This window comes from Bemisia tabaci, chromosome 10 (genome assembly GCF_918797505.1).
Source record: "Bemisia tabaci chromosome 10, PGI_BMITA_v3".
NCBI lineage: Eukaryota > Metazoa > Arthropoda > Insecta > Hemiptera > Aleyrodidae > Bemisia > Bemisia tabaci.
Window position 1 is genome coordinate 1,256,532 of NC_092802.1, and position 20,437 is coordinate 1,276,968.

The window sequence follows — 20,437 nt, forward strand, 5'->3', positions numbered from 1 at the left end:
TTCTCAGGATATTTTAGATTAAATTGCGTGCAAAATTGTCTAAAAATTTTGGGAAAAAATTCACAATTTTCTCAGTAAATTCGGTTGTTGAGGAAGGAAATTGGCAACTCCTGAAGGCTCATACGGCGTTCTTGCTTAGCACGGCAGCTTACGACAGAGGAGCGACGAAATATACCGCTTTAATTCAGACATCGTCTGATAGTCCATTGTTCCCCTCTTCCGCGCCCGACCAAATAAAAAAAAATCGAGCGTCGAGAAGTTTTTTCGTTCGGGTGGCTTTGTTTTGCTCGAGTTGACAGTGCTCGCAGTTTATCACCGAAACGCGACTCTCGGACGCCGGGCGAAACCACCGCTTTTAAAGTTGCATGCCCGCTGCAGCTTCTCTTCGCTCGGCACAACCTCGTTTTCATATTCTTACGATGCTCCCTGACCTTCCTCAACGGGGTGCGAAGCAACGTTAAAACTTCCACTCCGCACCCCTCCTCCCTCTTACTCCCGATTCGGGTGCAAGGAAATAAACTATTACCCCTTGTAAACGATGCATCGCTGCTAAATTTATCGGGCAATTTACAGAGTATGTGAGTAACAAACAGTTCAGCTAAAATAGCACCCTGAATGGCTAAATAGCAATAAACTGATTGCAGTAGACGCACGAGTCATTTAGACAGAAAAAGTTGGTAACGTAGCCATCGTGCGGTAACTACATTAGTGTTGCACCAAACAGCACATCTCTTTGAGGGAAAATTGTGCTCATATGAATGAGGTTCTTCCCTCTGTATTCAGATTTTCAACTTCATGCTGATTTTTAACGCAAGATGGCTACATTACCAACTTTTTCTGTCCAAATAGCATCAGTTCGAGTGCGGCCAAGTGCAAGTCAAAATTTTGAAGAGTTTCTGGTATAATGTTCACATCACGTCTTTTACTCTGCAATCAAGTTCATGTCCAAACAAATATTTTTAGTTTACTTGACGCGTACCGCGTAGTAGTGTAAAATCAACGGCCTACAGAATTAAGATAAGCATACATGCTTGAAGTGTACATAGCTGAGTACCTAAATCACAAGAAACAGAAGAAAAAAAAAACTCATCACAAGATACAGTCACCTCTCGATAATTCGAACCTCCTTCATTCGAAAACCTCAATACTTCAAAGCAAAGGACTTGTCCTGTGAAAAACTCAAAGCGAAAAATCGCGGTTGAGAAAAACGCATCCACGTTTCCATAATAACCTTTTAGCCATTGACTGAGACTTACATTGACGCTTGACTTCCAATTTTCGGTGTATGCAAGTCACCATCGGGGGCAAGGAAGTAATAATGAAATCTCCCTAAGTATTTTTTCCGTATGCAATTATTCTTTCTCTTCCCGAAGAGCTCCTCAATTACGCACGTCATTAAGATAGAGGGCGAGGCTGCGCTGTGGAAGCGGCTTAATGTATGTATTAAGGTACATAAATTAGAAGTATGCATAAGTTGCACGTATACACGTTCCTTACTTACAGAATGGGATACCGCTACAGCTTAATATCCCGCTCAAACGATTTTTTTGCACTAACCGCTCTCTTCGGAAGGGAGCTATGCGTCGTTTATAACGGCACCGTGATGCATCTACTCCAGCTTCGGTGCTTTTTTGGTGCATACGTAAAAGAGTGAAGGCGCTTCAACTTTTCTGGCGCTCTGTGTTGAGGCTGAATGGGCCCTTACATAAAGTTTGAACTAGGCAAAAAATCACAAGTTTCCTCTTCACAATCTGACGAGGAAAAAGATTCACACGAGAAGTTAGAAAATCAGCTCTCTAGAGTGATTTTAACAATTTCTCGCACGTATGAATTGGAGATTGGATTATGAAGATAAAGACTTGTAATAGTGCTATTTTACCAATGTTAATTGTAAAATTTCACAGGCGTTTGGTTACGAAGTCAATTACCAGACTTCCCGTTTCGTGGTTCGCTTACCAAATGAAAATTTGAAGAGACAACATACTGCAAGGTGTGTCTCGGTGGTAATAAGGAAAACCTTAAATTTCACGTGAAATATTTCAAAAATTTCAGAAATTTGTGAAATGTATTGAAAAATACCGGTCCCTTTCCATATTTCGCAAACTATAGAAATTGTGACATACTTCTATTAGTGGGTGTTCCAGTGCGGATTGCGTACTTAAGCCCCAGAAAAATACGAAATATTTCACAGCCTTGTGAAATTTCATGAGATATTTCAATGAAATTTCGAGGATAAGGATATTTCTTACGTTTCATACCACCCTGGATTAACTCAAATGAATCGGAACGTGCGAAAACCGCTAATGTCCATTTTTCCAGTCTTCAGTTTTTTGAGTTGATAATACTTTTCTGAGTTTGATGCAACCATGAAAGTGGCATTAATACTCGTCTCCGGGTTACCTTAATCCCAAAACAAGTCCTTTCATCACTTTTATGGTTGTATCAACTCTTTAAAAGTATGATCAACTCGAAAAAACTGAAGACTCGAAAAATGGACTTTAGCGGTTTTCGCACGTCCCGATTTAAATCCTGTCTGGAGGCCCAATATTGAGGGGGGAAATCCGCGCTCGTCCGACAACGTTGGAGATAATAAAGCTCCTCCTCAAGCTCATGAAGGAGCGGCGCTATCCCGGGCGACCGGCGCGGCGCGGCGACCCCCCGCTGAAAATTTGATAATCCGCCGCATCAATTGACACTTGCGTCGCGGGACTCCGTTTTAAAGATTCTATTACTCTTTTACAAGTTTATAACTTCCGTTTCTCGCCCATCTCAATGGCGTATGACCCCGGCCCCTCCACCCCCCCCCCCCGCCGCGGCTCCGCTTCTCATCCGCAGGGAGGGGGGAAAGAGGAAGAGATGCGAAGTGTGAGGGGAGCAGTGGGCGGCGAGAGAGAACAACAACGAGGGCTCTGTTGGAAAAAATTGTGCTTTCATCAGAGAAACCACTATTGGAAAATGTGTTAACGGTGTCCACTAACACAGGCTGGCCAAAAACTAAGTACTTTTTCAGTACATTTCCAGGAAATTCGGTACCTCCTCATCAAAAAATTCAGTGCTTTTTCAGCGACAGAGCACAGCGGGCCGATTATTGAAATTTTGTGTTTGTCGGGTGGACATAGATGACATGGGTTAAATGGCGAGGCGTGATTGGTCCGCTATGTCTTATCGCTGCTTTGCCGTGCCTTTGTCAAATGGAATGAACGACATACTGTCGGAAACTTCAGAGGTACCGATAGCTTGTCGTGAGTTCAACCCGATATAGGCACGACAAAGCAGCGATAAGACATATCCGACCAATCACGCTCCGCCTTTTAACCTACATCATCTATGTCCGCCTGACAAGCGCTAAATTTCGATAATCGGCCCGCAGGAGAGAATTTCATGAGCCGCCCTGCGCCGTCCACAACGCGCATGGCGCACGACCCGCCTTTCATTATTACACTTCATCTAGCGTTGAGAGTTCACTAATTACTTCACACGACCAGTGTGTAATTTTTAAAGTCGGCAATTAAAAAAAGAATTAAAAAAAAAAAAAATTACACGATACATGCGTTTCTCCGCCAGGGAGCTCTTCCCGCAAGAAATCGTTCACCAGCCGCCCGCCGGGAGAGCTGCGGCGCGGCGCGCTGCCGGAGCGGAACGCAATCTGACGCCTACAAACCTAAAGGGCTACTTCACGCATTGCGCAATGCTTGGAGTATCCATTTAGGTTTGTAGGCGTCAGAGCGCGTTTCGAGCTGGCAACACGCCGCGCTGCAGCAAGCCATAAACTTGCCTACAATTAATAGGTCAGCGTGTTAAAATGTTAGCAATTTGACATCAAATTCGAAATTAGCGACTCGAAAAACATCAGTTACGAAACTTTCGTGATCTTCCAGTCATTATCCGGCATAATTCTTCCGATTCATGAGGTTTGAACCATGGTGCGCCGCGGCGCCGAAAATCTCCTCTGTGCTCAATCGCTTTTTCAGTACCTCCAACTGACAAATTCGAAAAATTTCAAAAATTTGAATTCCCGCTCAAATTGCGAGAAAAACGAAGAAATTCCGAACTTTCTTGCGAAATTTCCGCACTTTTTCATGCTTCTGGACCGCTCTTAGAAAATCAGTACTATTTCCGTACTTGTAGACACCGTGGTGTTGATACGGTAATTCTTATCACTTCTCAATTTTGTGCACTCATTAAAAGCTCTTTCAGCTGATATTGAAATTGATAGACGAATCAATAGACAACGAAGACTTAGGGAGTATCAAGCAATTTATTCGCTGAAACGGCTGATAATTATAGACTACGGGTGGAAAATGATTGACTAACGGTAGGATCTCTCGCGGGTTGCCGATAGTATATTACTTACATCCTTTGTCCATTCCGATCACCCGCTTTCACTAATAGGATCGCCCCTTTGTCCTCTGTCTTCTATGTCTATAGCTTTGTCTATCGATTTCAATAATCAACCCGCTGATATCTTTTAACCAAATTGAATAATCCATTTCCGTTCGTTGTCTCGCTGCGATATCATAAGTCATAGCACTTTCATGGGCTTAGATGATTCAAATTATGATCCAATGTAATATTAGCAACGGGCATAAACGTCGCTTTCATATCTAAACGCTAAAATTTCTCACAGTGCTTCGCGCTTAAAGGAACTTTTCCATATTGAAAAAAGCACGTGATGCAAGAAAATCAAAAGGATACGACTCGGATAAGGCCATGTGTTGCGTCGAAGATTTTGTTGATGTTCTTTGTTTCTCAAGTAAAAAAATACGATGAGCATTTCAGTAGTTCGCGCCTCGTGCATTTCCATGACTTTTCCCCGGGAAAGCAGCATCGAATCTGTTCATCTGATTTGTTTGCCCCCGTAATGCACAGCACTTTAATATTGAGAGATTTCATTTTGTTCCAAGAGCGTATTCTTCAGCGCGCAAGGGTAATCCGAGTCGATATCCCAGCTGCCGATATAATAAGACTTCTTTCGGTAGCTATCAAATGATAATATACGAGGCTAAACCGCAGATCTTTAGGAGTTGTATAAAAACTTTGTTGTTCATATGAATCTTAGAAATGGCATCTGGAATAATGCTACTGTCCAATGATTCTAATATTAGACTATCAGGAATAATTATTCGATAATAATTTCCACTCCGAAATAACCCCACGCAAGCAGCAACCCAACGCATTTATTCACTGGTAAAAAAAACACATTGGATCTAGAGTCCAGACTCTTGAAAACATTGAAAAGAAAATGGACTCTTGATTCGATCAGATTTAAGCTTAAATCAAGAACCAAGCCTCTTAATTTGAGCGGATTTCCTCTTGATTTAAGCTTAAATCTGGTTGAATCAAGAGTCCATTTTCTTGTCATTGTTTTCAAGAGTCTGGACTCTAGATCAAATGTGTTTTTTTTTTTACCAGTGTTGGATTATAGGTATTGGGGGACTGTTAAAGTTTGAAAAAAGCTGTTATATATCCGTTAGACAGACAAAAAGTTTTAGACCGTATTCCAAATGAAGCGCCCAATCCAGGAGATGTAATTGAGTCCGTCCTAAATGGCTTTAAAATGTGTTACATCAATACGTAGAAAGAAAAAAAAAATTCGTTATGCTTTTGTTAAACTTCCATATGTAAACCCACGAAGGGTATAAATAAAGTAATTATGTGTCGATCTATCTACCTGAAACCTACCTGTAGAAAAGCTGAGGATTGCATACCACCAGCTTTTACAATCACAGAGTCAAAATAAATGTGTACGTGGAGAGACTTGTGACTGTGATCAAATTATTCCATACCGATAGTGAGGTTAGGCCAGCCTGCCTCGGTGCTTGATATTCGAGCAGTCATGCGTTTGTAGTTTTAAGTACTCCATTGAAATCCATCGATTGAAAACGCTCCAATCTTGGAGCGAAACGTCTCGATTTTAATATGTGTAATTTTAGCCTCGTTTCCCCGGTTTCGTGTTTCACATTTATGCATCTGCAGTTTTAGGTACTTCTTTCAAAATCATTGATGGAAAATGCTCCAATCTTGAGGCGAAACGTCTCGACTTTGATGTGTGTAGTATTAGCCTCGTTTCCCGAGTTTCGTGTTTCACATATTATTTGCATCTATTTATCTGTAGTAGGCATTTTCGCGTATCATGCTGCAATGAAAAAGCTTAGGATCCAGCGGTGATGTGATGGTTGGGATTTGGTTATCTGTTTAGATTCGACGGTGGACCGCAACTGCTCGCAGTGCGCTCGGTGGTGCATCGACTACAGCGGGTGGCTCCAGTTCCAGAACTGCCTTTACAAGATCGTCCGCGACCCCCTTTTCGAGCTCTTCATCACCATTTGCATCATTTTGAACATCATGTTTCTCGCCACCGAGCACCACGGCATGAGCGACAATATTAAACGCTGCCTCGATGCCGGCAACAAGGTAAGTCATCCCTCGCTGAAAAAAAATTCTCGGCATTTTTACCAAGGTCCTTTGGTACCTTTACCATCTCACTTTTTTCACCAATTATTGGTAAGTTTACCAAGATAGACTAATAAGCTTACCTAAAGACCGGTATTTTTACTGTTTTTTTTCGGGTAGGAATACCACTTTTATTGGTAATCGATTCCCGGTAACTTTGCCATTTTATCTCGGTAATTCTACCACAGTCGATAAAAAATATTGACGTTTTTACCAAGGTCCAGTAAAATTACCGAGAAAGTCAATAATTTTACCAAGATTTCTCGATAAAATTACCAATTCCATAAATGGTAATTTTACAAAGAAAAAACTGGGATCAAATAGAACCCTGAATTCTTGGTAATTTTACCCTTTTCTTAGTAAATACACCGAGATTTTTTTTTCAGTGCTAATTAACTGTCTCGAGTTTTCATTCTTAACTATTATTATTATGTTATCGATATACCTTACTATTAAAACTTAAGGGCAGCAGCTGTCGGTTTAACATATCGTACTGTTAGTACCAATTTTTCGGCGCTTAATGAGCTTTCCCCCCCCCCCCCCCCCCCCCCCGAAAAAATGAAGGACGGGATTTGTGGTTGGTAAGGATCCAGAGTCCCAGTCTTTGAAATCCAAAAGATAATGGTGCGAGGGTCACTCGAAGGCCATTTCCTGCATTATACGAAGAAAATTCCTTAACATTTTCAAAGGAACTTTGATATTATTTAACTTTTTCTTTTTTTATATACTTGTAAGTGACATGAAGATCGTTTGGTAGGAATTGATGTACCCGTGACCAAATCTTTTTAATTTTTTTATATTATATTTAAATTCTTGCTGAACGAATAAGTTATAACGCGCAACCATGTTTGTAGTGAACCCTGTGTATCTCCTTAAGGAGATGTGTGTTTACGAACTGAGTGTACGGAATCGCGCGCCTCCGAAGGAACAAATATCAACGAAGTGAGAAATCTATTGCGGCAAGTGAACGCGAAACATCTTGCCGCCGAACCCCAGTGCATTGAGCAGTTAGATTTTGATAGTGAGATTGAGACTTGCGGACGCGTCCTTGATGCGACCCAGCAAAAAATGGTTGATTTCAAAAATGACAATTCCAACGGAGGCTCCCTCCAAATTAAGGCTAGGTTACAGCATCTATTGAATAGGGATAATAATCTAATCCTGATTACCAAAGTTGAAGAGGTCGAAAGACTTAAACAATTAGAAGATTCTTCGATTTTTCGCACAATAACGTCGTCTTGTAAAAAATAAAATTGCCCTGTTTTTTTTTAATAAATGTTGCAATAGCTGATGTGGCTCGATTCCCAATCGTCGTCCACTAAACTGCCGTGCTCAGGAAGAGCGTCGTATGGACATTCGAGAGCTGCCAAAGTTTCTAGGAAGATATGTTTAATTTTAAGGAAAGATAGGAATATTTTCCCTTAGAATTATCAGAAAATTTAGGCCATATCCTCAATAAAATTGCTCAAGAAATTGGAAGACAAATATTCACAACCTTTCCTCAAAATCAGGGATTTGCCAAAGGACGTTTGGCAACGCCTGGTGGCTCCTACAACGTTCTTCCTTAGCACGGCAGTTAAGCTCGACACGCTGCACGAGTTGGCAACGAGTCGTGGCAATTTGCGCCGGGAATGAAGTCTGTAGCGTCTCATGAAAGAAGCATCCCTTTCGGGAACCGAAATAACAGCGTGAAAAAATCGTTCTCGTTGTCGCAGCGATGAGATTGCCTCGGTCCTGAACTCGAGCAATAACTTCATAAATTTTCTGTCGAATAAATACGGAATCGGAGACAAATTAAATAAACTGCTGCTTTATGAGAGAGCTCTTGGCCGCGCGCCAGCGAGACTTGTTGATGCATTACGCGGGATCCTCCAGGAGGAACTCCCGTCGCGGGGGACGTACCCGGTCCGCACCGGGCAAAGGTCCCCTCTCAATTCAGCAGCCCAGTTAATAAGAGGTCCGTTCGTTTGCCGCTGTTGAGACAGGATTGTTGGAGAGCTTTGTAAAATATCATGAAAAAACAAATATAATGAACCACTAGACAAGATACTGATCTAAAAATGAGTTTTTAAATTTTTAAATTTGTTTTTGTCGAATGTTTACGATTTTAGTAGGAGTAACGCTCAGAACTATTTGACTTTCTCGTAATTTAGACTTTTCGTATGATGTCCACGATGTGTATATTGTTAAGCTTGTAACAATTAGTGTAAAGTAACTGTGAAATATTTGTATTCCGATGAATAGGTACTCCGAGGATGGCGTAAGCCGAAAGGTGCCTCGGTAATTAATAAATATTCAATACAACACCTTGGTTCTAATTCAAATTTAAAAATTAAAATGGTGTTGTTCGAATCAAACCTTATTAAAAATAAGTATTGGCTGGAGTTATCAGCGGACCTTAAAGAGGATCTCTCCGTGGACAACTTCCAGCGGGTGGTGACCAGAAGTTTTGCGGACTGGTGCGGAGTCAAGCTTTTCGTGAAAAGTGTGCTAGAGACTAAATGACTTGTATCGTGAGCCCTTAATAGGGCCACAGCCGATGCTATACCGTCAGGTGCTTCCGGCTCAACGCACCCTCCATCTTAATTGAGGGGGATTCAAAAACAAACTTTGAAATCTTGAAAAAACAAATTGGCCACTTTTTAAATTTGGGGAAAATACAGTATGTGAGTGTTCTTGCATCAACAATTGCTCAAATCAACTCTTTACTAAGATATTAACATTTTTATTTTACATTGGTTACGAGAAATTTGAAATGCCTGGCCATAAGAAACCATACTCCAAACTTTGCGCTACACTTTGTGTTTCAATATATTTGCATGCTTCATTCTTCCGTTTCTCAAAACGCCTTCAAATAATCATGATACTCCGCAACACACCAGAGATCGAATAGTGGTATCACAGAAACCTACTGGTGAGATGTGAAGTGCGGAAAGTGGATTGGGTCGATCCGCAAGAAACCAAGTTTTACGGGACACATAAGATTTGCGGGCTTAATGATTGATATTGTGAAGAAGAAAAAAACTTTAGACAAGGGAGACAAGCGGAACATGGAGCGATCCTTTTTGGTTGGAGCTGGTGGTTCTTGTGAAGTTTGGAGGACATTGAGGACTGACTAAACCTCTCTCCATTGCAACCACCCGCTTCCACCGATGAGATCACTGCATTGCCACTTCATCACTTTTTGTTGAAAGCTTTGTCTGACAATTTCAATAATTAGCCCGTTGACAGTCAAACAATAAGCAGTCGCTACCAAACCAATTATGCAGACTCATTGAAGTCAGAGCAGCAAAGCCATTCGAATTTTGTGCAAGGAACATGTTGCCTTCTAAAAGCTGTCGCATTGAATGCGGGGCTCCTTTTATTCCTATTCAATGACGATCTAGAAACAGGCAATGCCTTTCAAGGTCATGCAGGCATTCAGAAAGTTAATGCAACATATTTCTCTATACCATGCTTATCCATTCAAGGTCATGCAGACATTCAAAAAATTAAGGCAACACAATTCTCTATACCATGCTTATTATCTACATGTTACACATCTCTATACCGGAGGACAGAGGGTCATTGCATGACATATTTGTTACTCATTTACCTAAATCATCCAATCTTAAGCATTTCCACCTTAAAACAATTTGTAAGCCTATGATCAATGATCTTGATTTCTTATCGACTGAAGGAGTAACCGCACTTTTACCAAATGGCGAAAAAATGAAAAAAAAATATCCAGCTCTGCTGCCTGAAAGGTGATAATTTAGGACTTAACACTGTTGGCGGTTTTTCGCCGAGTTTTTCTTTTCTTCCCGGCGTGTCTTTGGTGTTGACTTTTTTTCCAGTTTTTTAGCGTAGGACTTTAAATTAACTTGAATCTATGATACTCGTTGTAACTTATGATATGTGTGTACATATATATTGTATTATGCACCCTACTCAATAAACACTTATGACAAAAAAAAGTACTAAGTAAGAGAAGTTGCAGGACTCCGTACCGCTGAAAATTATCGGAGGCACTATGAGTTGAACAATGCTACTTTCGCAGGTATTAAAGACGTATGTGTTCTGAATGAAGTAACCAATTTTGAGACAGTTTTGAATTGTGCACTGGATGTGGCTCATGACCTAGTCGAGGGCAGTTAACAGTATGATCTGTGTTCCTTACTTACCCATTATGTTCGCACTGAGAAACTCGTATTTAGCTCGAGCTGACTAAAAAGCTTTTGCCACCAAAATTCCGCAGTCTCATTCATTATCCAGGAATAATCCTTCATTTTGGACCTTTAGTTCACCTGTCATCAAACAGATGCGACAGTAAACACTGTATTATACATGTAAAAAGCGTGTCCAATTCTGTCGCCTGTTGAGCAAAACTATTGGTCGGAAATGTCAGCTGCAGCAAGCCTTAGCTTTTGCCTCCCAAAAACATTACAGAAAACCATTTTACGTGGGACGAAATGAAACAGTAAAATATTACGAGTTATTGTGAAAAACTGTAGGGGATTGCACTTTCACTTCGCCTTTCCCTCTGAGCCTTGGAGAAAGAGACACTCTAAGAACAACGTGGGTCGAAATGAATGGAACGCGTTATGAAGTTGGCAATGCATTATATGTGCAAGTTCATGAGGAAACCAGCATGCCTATTTATGGTCGTATCGAAACATAGACTTTCGAGTATATTTAAAAAATGTTAATGATAAATAAAATTTAATGAATTCTTCAGGAGCAGTATTGAATTGTATTGAATTCGTTGGTCAAAGCTTCTTCACCTTGTTTAATAACTGACATATTTTTGCTTTCAGGTTTTCACGTCCATTTTTACCTTGGAATGTTCCCTCAAAGTTATAGCCTTAAGTAGTGAATTTTTTAGCTGTGGTTGGAACATTTTCGACTTAATCGTAGTATCAGTTAGCCTTCTGGATCTTTTTCTCGAAGTAGTAGATGGACTCTCAGTTCTCAGGGGACTCAGACTGGTAAGTTCACCTAATTATTCATACTGCTGAAAAACAATAACTTATACAGAAACTTAACAGAAACTTATATCTTTATTGTTAAGATTATCTAAATTTTAAAAATTTTACTTATTTACAATTTGGTTTATTTATCTTTTTAATCAATATAATATCTCTAAATATAAAGTTAGTTAACCTTAGGTCTAACCCGACGGTCTATGTGCCGACTTTCAGAACTTTGAAAATATCCATATGAAACCGGGTTGCAAAGGTGTGTATAGATAAGAAACAAATGTATATAACTCGGGAAGGTTCTAATAAGTTCCCCCACGGAACAATAGATAAGAGAACATAAATTGGAAAAGTAACTTGAATTTAGAATTATTGCAGTTGTAAATCAAGTGGGCTTCCAAAGGCGCACTCATATAATCGCCTTCAATTGGAAGAGTAGACAAAACCGTTCATCAGCGTCTGTATAGTGGTTTCCGGTACGAGTATGTACCATGTGTCCCATTTGATCATTCATGATTCTTGCTTGATGAAATCTTTGATTTCACTCTGTCCATCTCCAAGGGCTTTCATGGCAATCCCTCCGATCATCCGGACGATCAGGCACAACCGAGTGCAATTTCATATCGGCGCCACTTACTTGCCAGGAGCAGCCCGTGCTCAATACAACGGCAGCTATGCTAAGCGGTTCCTGGGGCGGGCGCCTGGGCACTTTCATCGAAGTGATGTTCCCCGAAAGTACCCTCGGAAAGAGTCCTAACTTTACTTCAGAGCGTATCCTATCTCCTCCCGATTATTCGGCAGAATTCGAAAATGACCTGAAATCGTACAAACTACAATCAGCAATGGCGGCTCGGTAGACTCTGCAAAACCTGGGAGGAGCGTGTTGAACGATAGAAGCAGCCCGTGCTCATTATACAACGACAGTAATGCTGAGCAGTTCTTGAGGCGCCTAGGTACTTTCATCGAAGTGATGTTCCCCGAAAGTATCCTATAAAAGAGTCCTCACTTCACTTATTGGCGTAACCAATCTTGCCCCGATTATTCGGCCGACTTTGAAAATGACCTAAATTCTTACAAGCTACAGGCGGAAATGGCGCGGCGGTTTGGCAGAAAACCTGGGAGGGAACGTGTTGAACAATGAATTATAAGTCTTACTGAAGCAGAACCCAGCATGAGTGCACGACGAACCACGCGCTGAGGTCCCCGGTCATGGTGAAACTTCCATAGACTTACAAGACCTTCTTACTTGTTAGACCTGCAGAAGAGGCGTCTCTCCTCTAAACTTGAGGACAGAAGAAAGGAACTTTATCGACACGGATGCCCTCGGGCGTACACATGTCCACATCGTGACATAAACTAAATGATCTCGGTCCTCAGATTTCATCAACCACGCAAGCTCTCGAGCGGGTAGAAAAGCTTGCGAGATGTAAAACAAACACAATTTGGCAATTCGCAACTAACGGCAAAGGGAGATAACAGGGTTGCCACGGAATGAAGAAAATGAAATTCCCAGACGTTTCCCTGATTTCCCTGTCACGTTTTGATAAAACTCCCTGTTAATTGAAGATATGCCACGTGGTTAAAAAGACATCATTTCAAATAGTTTTCACGCAAAATCTATTTTTTGAAACGTCAAACCTAGCCTAAAAAGCAAATAACTGTGACTAAATAATTTTTCCCCGACATTTTTGTCATTATCCCTGACTTTTCCCTGTCACATGTTGATAAGATTCCCTGTTAATTAAAGATATGCCACATGGTTGACCAGACATCATTCCAAATAGTTTTCACGCAAAATCTACTGTTTGAAACGTCAAACCTGGCCTAGAAAGCAAATACCGGTGACTTGACAATTTTTCTCAGGCATTTTCGACATTTTTGTCATTTCCCCTGACAATTCTCGGGTTTCCATCACTTTTTAAAATTCCCTGACGTTTCCCGGTTTATCCTGAATGTGGCAACGCTGGGATAACTCAAAGCAAAGCGGTTAAAGGGCTTGGATTTGATTTGAATTGACAAGAATCGACGGGAGAATTAATCTCCGTTGAACTGCGTGGAGAAGAGCGTGGAGCCGGGCTCAGTCTCGTCCCATCCACTTATCGTCGCCCCTCTGACGCAGGGACATATCTCATTTTCGACGTGAGACCTGTTTTACATATGAGTCCATGCTTTCTGGGGCTCATGCCCAAATCGAGATACGCCCTTACGTCAAACAAACGACATTATTTCTCCTCGGACGCGGTTTCACGTGTGCTTACAATGCGGCCGCTTCCCACACTACCGTGGAAAGGAAGAACAGCGTATGAGCCTTCCGCCGTTGCCATGTCTCATCGTAAAAAACGAATTTAATGGGAATATTGTGAATATTTTCCTTCAAATTTTACCCGGAACTAAGTGCACGCAATTTGATCTAAACACTTAAAAATTTCAAGGAAAATATACGTAACTTTCCTCTAAAATACATATGTCGCAGGCAAATAGTAAAAGCAGGCATTTTGTCAAATGCCTAGGCAGATGGTTAAATTTTGACGGTTTACACAATTTTTTGTGAATTTATGGCAAAAAGCTCGCGAGTTTTCAACATTTTCGGAAAAATAACTCATCAGACCTACGAACTCTTTTTGTCCCTACCTCTTCAATTCCGTCTCATATTTGTGTATTTTCACATTCTAAAAATTGTGTATTTTATGACACGCTGAAAATTTCAGGATGAGTGTCTGCTCAGGAGCTAAAAATCGTTTAATTTACTATTGTGTGTGCACATTTTTACCGAGAATTTTTTCTTGCAGGAGCAATGAGTTATTTCGTCTGAAATTACTAAAAGAATCAGAATTTCAATCTAAGTCAGAATATTTGACTATTTGCCTAGGCATTTGACAAAATGCCTGATTTTACTATCTGCCTGCGACACATGCATTAACCAGGAAATTTGGGAAACTCTCGAATCTTCATTAGGCGTTCTCCTCTAGCCTGTTCGTATAAATTCACGCTGAGTTGCGATGCCTGGCATCCACCCCCCCCCCTTCACCACCCACCATTTTGTCGATGAAATCCGGCAGATATAAGAGACGTATTAACCATAGACGAGGCAACATTTTTGACTGGTCCGGTGCATTTACCGTCTACTGAGGGGATGTTTGCTTGGAAGTGCTCTCAAAAGGCTAGCAGCGTTTTGCTCACCTGTGGAAAACTGCCGTATGGCCATTCATACGTGGCCAAATTTATGTTCAATAAAACATCAAATTCTTTGAAAAATTTTGATTTTTCATTGATTTTATCGCTGAATTTCATTTACGATTTGATCCGATCGCTCAAAACTATGTAGTATGCTCTGAGAAATTATACGCGACTTTTCGAGGCTCTTGCGCCATTGTTTAGCCCCCAACCCTGAGACGCTAGCGCTCCTGAATTGGGGCTCCGAAACCCGGAAGTAAAAAAGACGTAAACCCCATGAACTTTAATACAACCCTCTTCCGTTGGTGTTAGGTTCGTGCCAATGGTCCCAACAATCTTAGTCGATTGAAAAGGCAAATGCACAGTTAACAGAAAAAGTTTCCTATGCTGTGAAAATAGGAGCTAATATTGTTATTTAGAGCTAGTGTTTCCAGCTTCACATCCCATTGCCCCTTAACTTTTTTTTTGTCTTTATTTATTTATTTTCCTTAGTTTTATCTATTCTTCTTGAATTTCTTTGATTATTATTCATTTAAAGTATAGTGAAATTCTCCGTATTTTCAACTAAAAGCTGAGGAAAATTTAAAAAGACCATCTACGTCTAGTAATTTAACATGTATTTTCATTATTATTTAAATTACACGAATTCAAAAAATAAATAAATAAAAATTCCTTGCACGGCTGCGTTGTTGGTCTCTCCCAGTTTTAAAGGGCGTATCATTCTACTACCAAAATTAGTTGTGTGAAACGAATCTCCTTCTGACAGCGCAGATTCTGGTATTTTTAACATTACATCTTAAAGGCTTATAGACCTTTATTTATTTCACTTAAACAAACTTTTTTCCCGACAACTAGCTGTGTAATTAACGATGTCATGTACCCCATTCTTACCCTGTTGCGAAGGAAAGGAACTTGGAAAAGTTTCTTTTCAGGGGGATCATACCGCTGTTGATAAATTGAGCTTATAAATAAAATGAATGCATTAGAATTGGGTATTTAGTATTTATTTTGTATTTTATAAATGTATTTGTAATTTTAAAAAAAAGGAGAAGTCGATGGAGAAAAAATATGAGGCATTTGTAGGCGAAGTGGAGTGAATTTAATGAGAACTTGGTTAAGAGTGACGATCAGCGCGACGACTTTTTGTTCCTTTCAATTATGAGAAGTACTATAACTGCTGCAAATACTCCGTTTCCTATCGGGTCCAGAATGTAGCCATTGCTACGTCAAATCGAGTCCAGCGTAATTCAGTAGTAGGCAACACCCATTCAAACATTGATCAAAGCGATGAATTCAGATGTGAACAAGCAACTAGCGGCCATAACACGAGGGCTAATTCGTCGCTTGGCTGACATAACTACATTCAGAGATGAGCCAGGGAAAACGGTGAGTTATATGGACAACAGGGTTCATCGCAAAGTGTAGTTACATCCTTATGTCAGGAGGGCGACGAATTGTCCTTGCAATGCTCCAGATGGACGACTAACTCTGGCGCAAGACCCAGATGAAAATTTCATTTACGTCAACGAAGAAGGGAACAGTAATGCCTTCAAGGAGAGGGTATTGACTCTCTAGAGTCCCGGACATGTGAAAGAATTTGATAACTGATTGCCTCATTTTGGCTAATGAGTAATGATGGCCCAATTCGAAATATAATTCCGGAAACATTCGTGGATATCCAATTAAATCCGGAAAACTTGATATTACGTGATCGAATAATCATTGGCATCTCTAATTATGAACTTTGCCAACGCATGCTCGGAGAGGAATACGACTTCGATAGGACGGTCAAGCTATGCATCAATAATGCTCAACATATGTTGCACTAGACCTTAACAATTATTCCTGAGAATATAGTCGAGCTTGCTGGAATTTGACTGAAAGAAAACAAAACCCCTATGAGGAGGAGGTATGGAGAGAAAGTGCAAAAGCTCACTTCACACCCACATCCCATGAAAAGTTTTCAAAATCTACAACAGTACTTACTTATCACATCGGAGTCACCGTTTTTAATTTTAAAGAATGGCGCATTTCCTAAGAATATCATGAATAATTTATTTATATGATCAATTAAATACAATACTAATGAGTACCTGAGGAAAACTATAACCGTCCCACACTGATGCTTATGCTCAAAGGTATCAGTTAATACAATTTTGCTTTAATAAGCTCCCAGCTCGAAATGACCATCTGGGGAAAAACTACACAGTAGACGATTAAAATTTACCGATTATGCGTCAATACAAATCGGCACATCAGAGTGATCACGGGTCATTCCAATGCACTGATTACGAAAAATCGTTGAAAAATTTTTCTCCAGGTGCCACGGCACAAAGTTTGGCGACAGTGCGCTTTCGACGACGCGCTACCTCGAGATTCTGATCATTAATTAAAAAACTTAGTTTAGCGGTTACTGGCACTTGGTTTTCCGCTCGTTCTGACGCTATTTGTATGCCTGAAAGGGTGACGCTGTTAGCCTTTCAGACTTATTTTCATGAAAGCTGGAGACGCGATTTCGCTCGGTAAACAGGTTTGTTTTCACGTTGCGGAACGCGCTCAGTGGCGTGGCGTGCGTTGCGATATATCGATTCAAATGCCATTTAGACTCGTGGAAACAGGGTTCTCGCATCGAACACCTTAATGATCGATTATCGACCATAGCTTCAAATGGGGAAATATCGTATATCGATCATTCACGCTTCGCCACTGAACGCGCTGCATTAATTTCGGAGGCGATACTTACGGAAGGCGCATCCGACTAAATTTTAACTCGTAACCAGTGGCGATTCTTGAAAGTTCGTAACGTTGTTATTCCTTCATTTATATCCAGTGTAAATGTCGATTTTAGGTGAGGCGGGCTGCCTCGCCATTGATCGATTGTTTTACGTACATTTGAATGGAGGAAAAACAGTAATGGCAACTTTCAAGAATCGCCACTGCTCGTGGTTAAAATAATACAGAAAAGAGATTCGGTTTGAACTATTTAAAACTTACTTGAAATCAGTGAGAAAATGGTCAAGGCTCCTCATCTTCATATCGGGACGAAAAAAATTGAAGCGAGTTCCGCCTTTCGTTACAAGTGAGAGAAAGGTAGACGCCCTGCGATAGGAAGAAGATTGAGCCATCAATAGTTCAGAATTATTAATCGCACGTAGTATATGAACCGTCCAACTTGAGGTTTTCTTTTTTATTGGGCAACCATCTGAGAGAAAAGGTCACAAATTTGAATAGAAAAGGGCCATTACACTGGAAAAAAAAAACACATTGGATCTAGAGTCCAGACTCTTAAAAACAACGACAAGAAAAAATACTCTTGATTCAATCGGATTTTTGCTTAAATCAAAAACCAAGGCTCTTAATTTGAGCGGATTTCCTTTAGATTTAAGCAAAAAACTGATTGAATCAAGAGTACTTTTTCTTGTCACTGTTTTCAAGAGTCTGGACTCTAGATCCAATGTGGTTTTTTTTTCCAGTGTAGGTGGGGCTGAACTAGAAGAAACGTAACATTGTTGTGTCTTCAAAAGCTTACGCAAAATGCGAATCCCATACCATAATGCCTACTATGTAGAGTTTACCACGAAAACCTTGAATTTTCGTACCTTTTCACGGAAAATTCGTAACTTTTCCGTACTTCCAAAATCTGCGCTTTTTCAGTGTATCCGCACTTTTTTCGTACAGTAGACACCCTGCTTTTAATTGCAGCCTTCACTGCATTAAATTCGACATTTTTAGGGTATTTTGTAAATTGTAACGTTATGTATCGTTAGTGTCATTTATGGGAGCAAGAGAAGGAAATGAATGCTTGGAATAAATCATAAATACATTCGGACACTTATGCAGGGGTCCGATTCGGTAATAACGCCAGGGTATGGATATAGATTTTGTACATCGTTCTAACAAAACTAAAATTGTGCTGTTTGATTTGTTGCAGCTGAGAGTTCTTAAGTTAGCGCAATCTTGGACGACCATGAAAGTTCTTCTGAGCATCATCATCTCGAGCATAGGAGCCTTGGGAAACCTGACATTCGTTTTAGTTATTGTTATTTATATTTTTGCTGTGATCGGAATGCAGTTGTTTTCCAAGGACTACACTCCAGAGAAGTTCGACCCGGACCCTATTCCCAGGTAAATCATTCGTTGAGACATCTGTACGCAAGTGTTAGGAACAAAAAGCGATGCGACCCACAGTAGATCGGGTCGAAAGGAAAGGTCGGACAAAATTTGAAAACTCTAAAAGCTTATAACTCCGTTCATACAAAACTATGATGTTCTATAAGTGGTTTCATTGGTTTCTTAGTGACTTTTCACATTATCACAATAGAATGAAAAAATGAAAAAAATTTTGAATTTTTTTTTTTTTCAATTTTCGTCGCAATTTGAGCTGGAAATTCAAAATTTTGAAAATTTTCGAATTTCGTCTGTTGGGGGTATGAAATTGAAATTTAAAATGTGACGAAATAAACATCAAAATTTGCAGCTTGGGTCAAGAATGTCATGTCTGACCTCCCTGATTGACTCGATCCACTGTGCGACATCTAAATGCGTTCTTTGCGATGTGACGTTCTGGTAGTTGAGATACGTGGAAAAGAACTTGAGAAGGACATTCAAATCGATGAGACCGATAAGAGATAAAAAACATTGGAGCTTTGATGAAACCATTGAGAAAGTCTATACTCGATAAAGACGCCTTTTTTAGCCACAGCAAAAGCTAACTCAAAAATATTTTAGAGAACCCTTGCATTAATTATTAAAATTCAAAGGCCTCTGCAACGTACCTAAGAAAAACTACTTTGTTTGACAAGGCGCGGATCTCGACTACTAAGTGTTATAAACTTTCAAATCCTATATAGGACGCAGTCCTCGTGGTGAATTAGTGTTTCATAAACTTTGTTTTGCTCAAAACTTTTAGATTGATCTTCGTCTTAGTGTTCATTTCTGATTTCTGTGTTAATTTATATTCATCTGGACATGAGTTCTAATCCTAACGCCAGCCGCCCTGCTTTGTTAAGCACAATCAAGTCAAACCATCTTGGTGCGCTGGTTTGTTTTGACGAAAGTGTTCGCGCGTACTCGTCATCCCCGTTTTTTGACGAATCTCACGGTTTAGTCGTACGCGGCGATGCCCGAGTTGAATACTCGCCTGCCGACCGCGGTGTCGTGTTCCAATCTTACCCTTGGAGAAGAACTTCTCAAGACGGTATTGAGCGCACCAGGCGTGCTCGCATCATTATGGGTGGACATGAACCCCTTCGACGATACGTCGTCCGAATGGACAGTGAACACGATCGCACCCACGTCTGCGGAGACATATCTGCTGATCAACTAAAGGCCAGAGTGTCTACTAAAACAAGGCTGGCCAGAAATCAGTACTTTTATAGTACTTTTTCAGTACATTCCCAAGAAATTCAGTACCTCCTCAACAGAAAAATTCAGTACTTTTTCAGTACCTCGAACAGACGAAATTCGAAAATTTTCAAAATTTTGAATTTCCAGCTCAAATTGCGACGAAAATGAAAAAGACCCCGGATTTCTTGCGAAATTTCTGCACTTTTCCAGTACTTCCGGGTCGCCCTTGAAAAATCAGTACTATTTCCGGAAATTCCGGCCATGTCGACACCTTGAAAGGCTGTCGCTGCAAGAAATACCTAATGACAGATCTGCCGGCGCCCTCTGAAATTCATAGCTAGTGAACACAACCCTTTCACGTGCCTTAGCTCGGTAATTCTTGCTTGAGGTATTGGCCGAAATCGAGGTGTGGTGGTACACCCCGTGCTAAATGAGTTTAGACTCTAAATGCCTAACGACTGCAATGGCCTACTCATCTGAGTCCAACCAACCGGGGAACAGTCTCC

At 40.5% G+C, this 20,437-nt stretch overlaps 1 protein-coding gene across 2 annotated transcripts in view; it reads left to right on the top strand.

Annotated features, from left to right (window-relative positions):
• Positions 1-20,437, top strand: part of NaCP60E (Na channel protein 60E) — a 362,748-nt gene that overhangs the window by 269,777 nt on the left and 72,534 nt on the right. For both annotated transcript variants that reach the window (XM_019053311.2, XM_072305268.1), the window contains exons 11-13: positions 6,200-6,414; positions 11,250-11,420; positions 18,517-18,710. In XM_019053311.2, the coding sequence (XP_018908856.2) occupies positions 6,200-6,414; positions 11,250-11,420; positions 18,517-18,710 (580 nt within the window). The remainder of the gene's footprint in view (positions 1-6,199; positions 6,415-11,249; positions 11,421-18,516; positions 18,711-20,437) is intronic.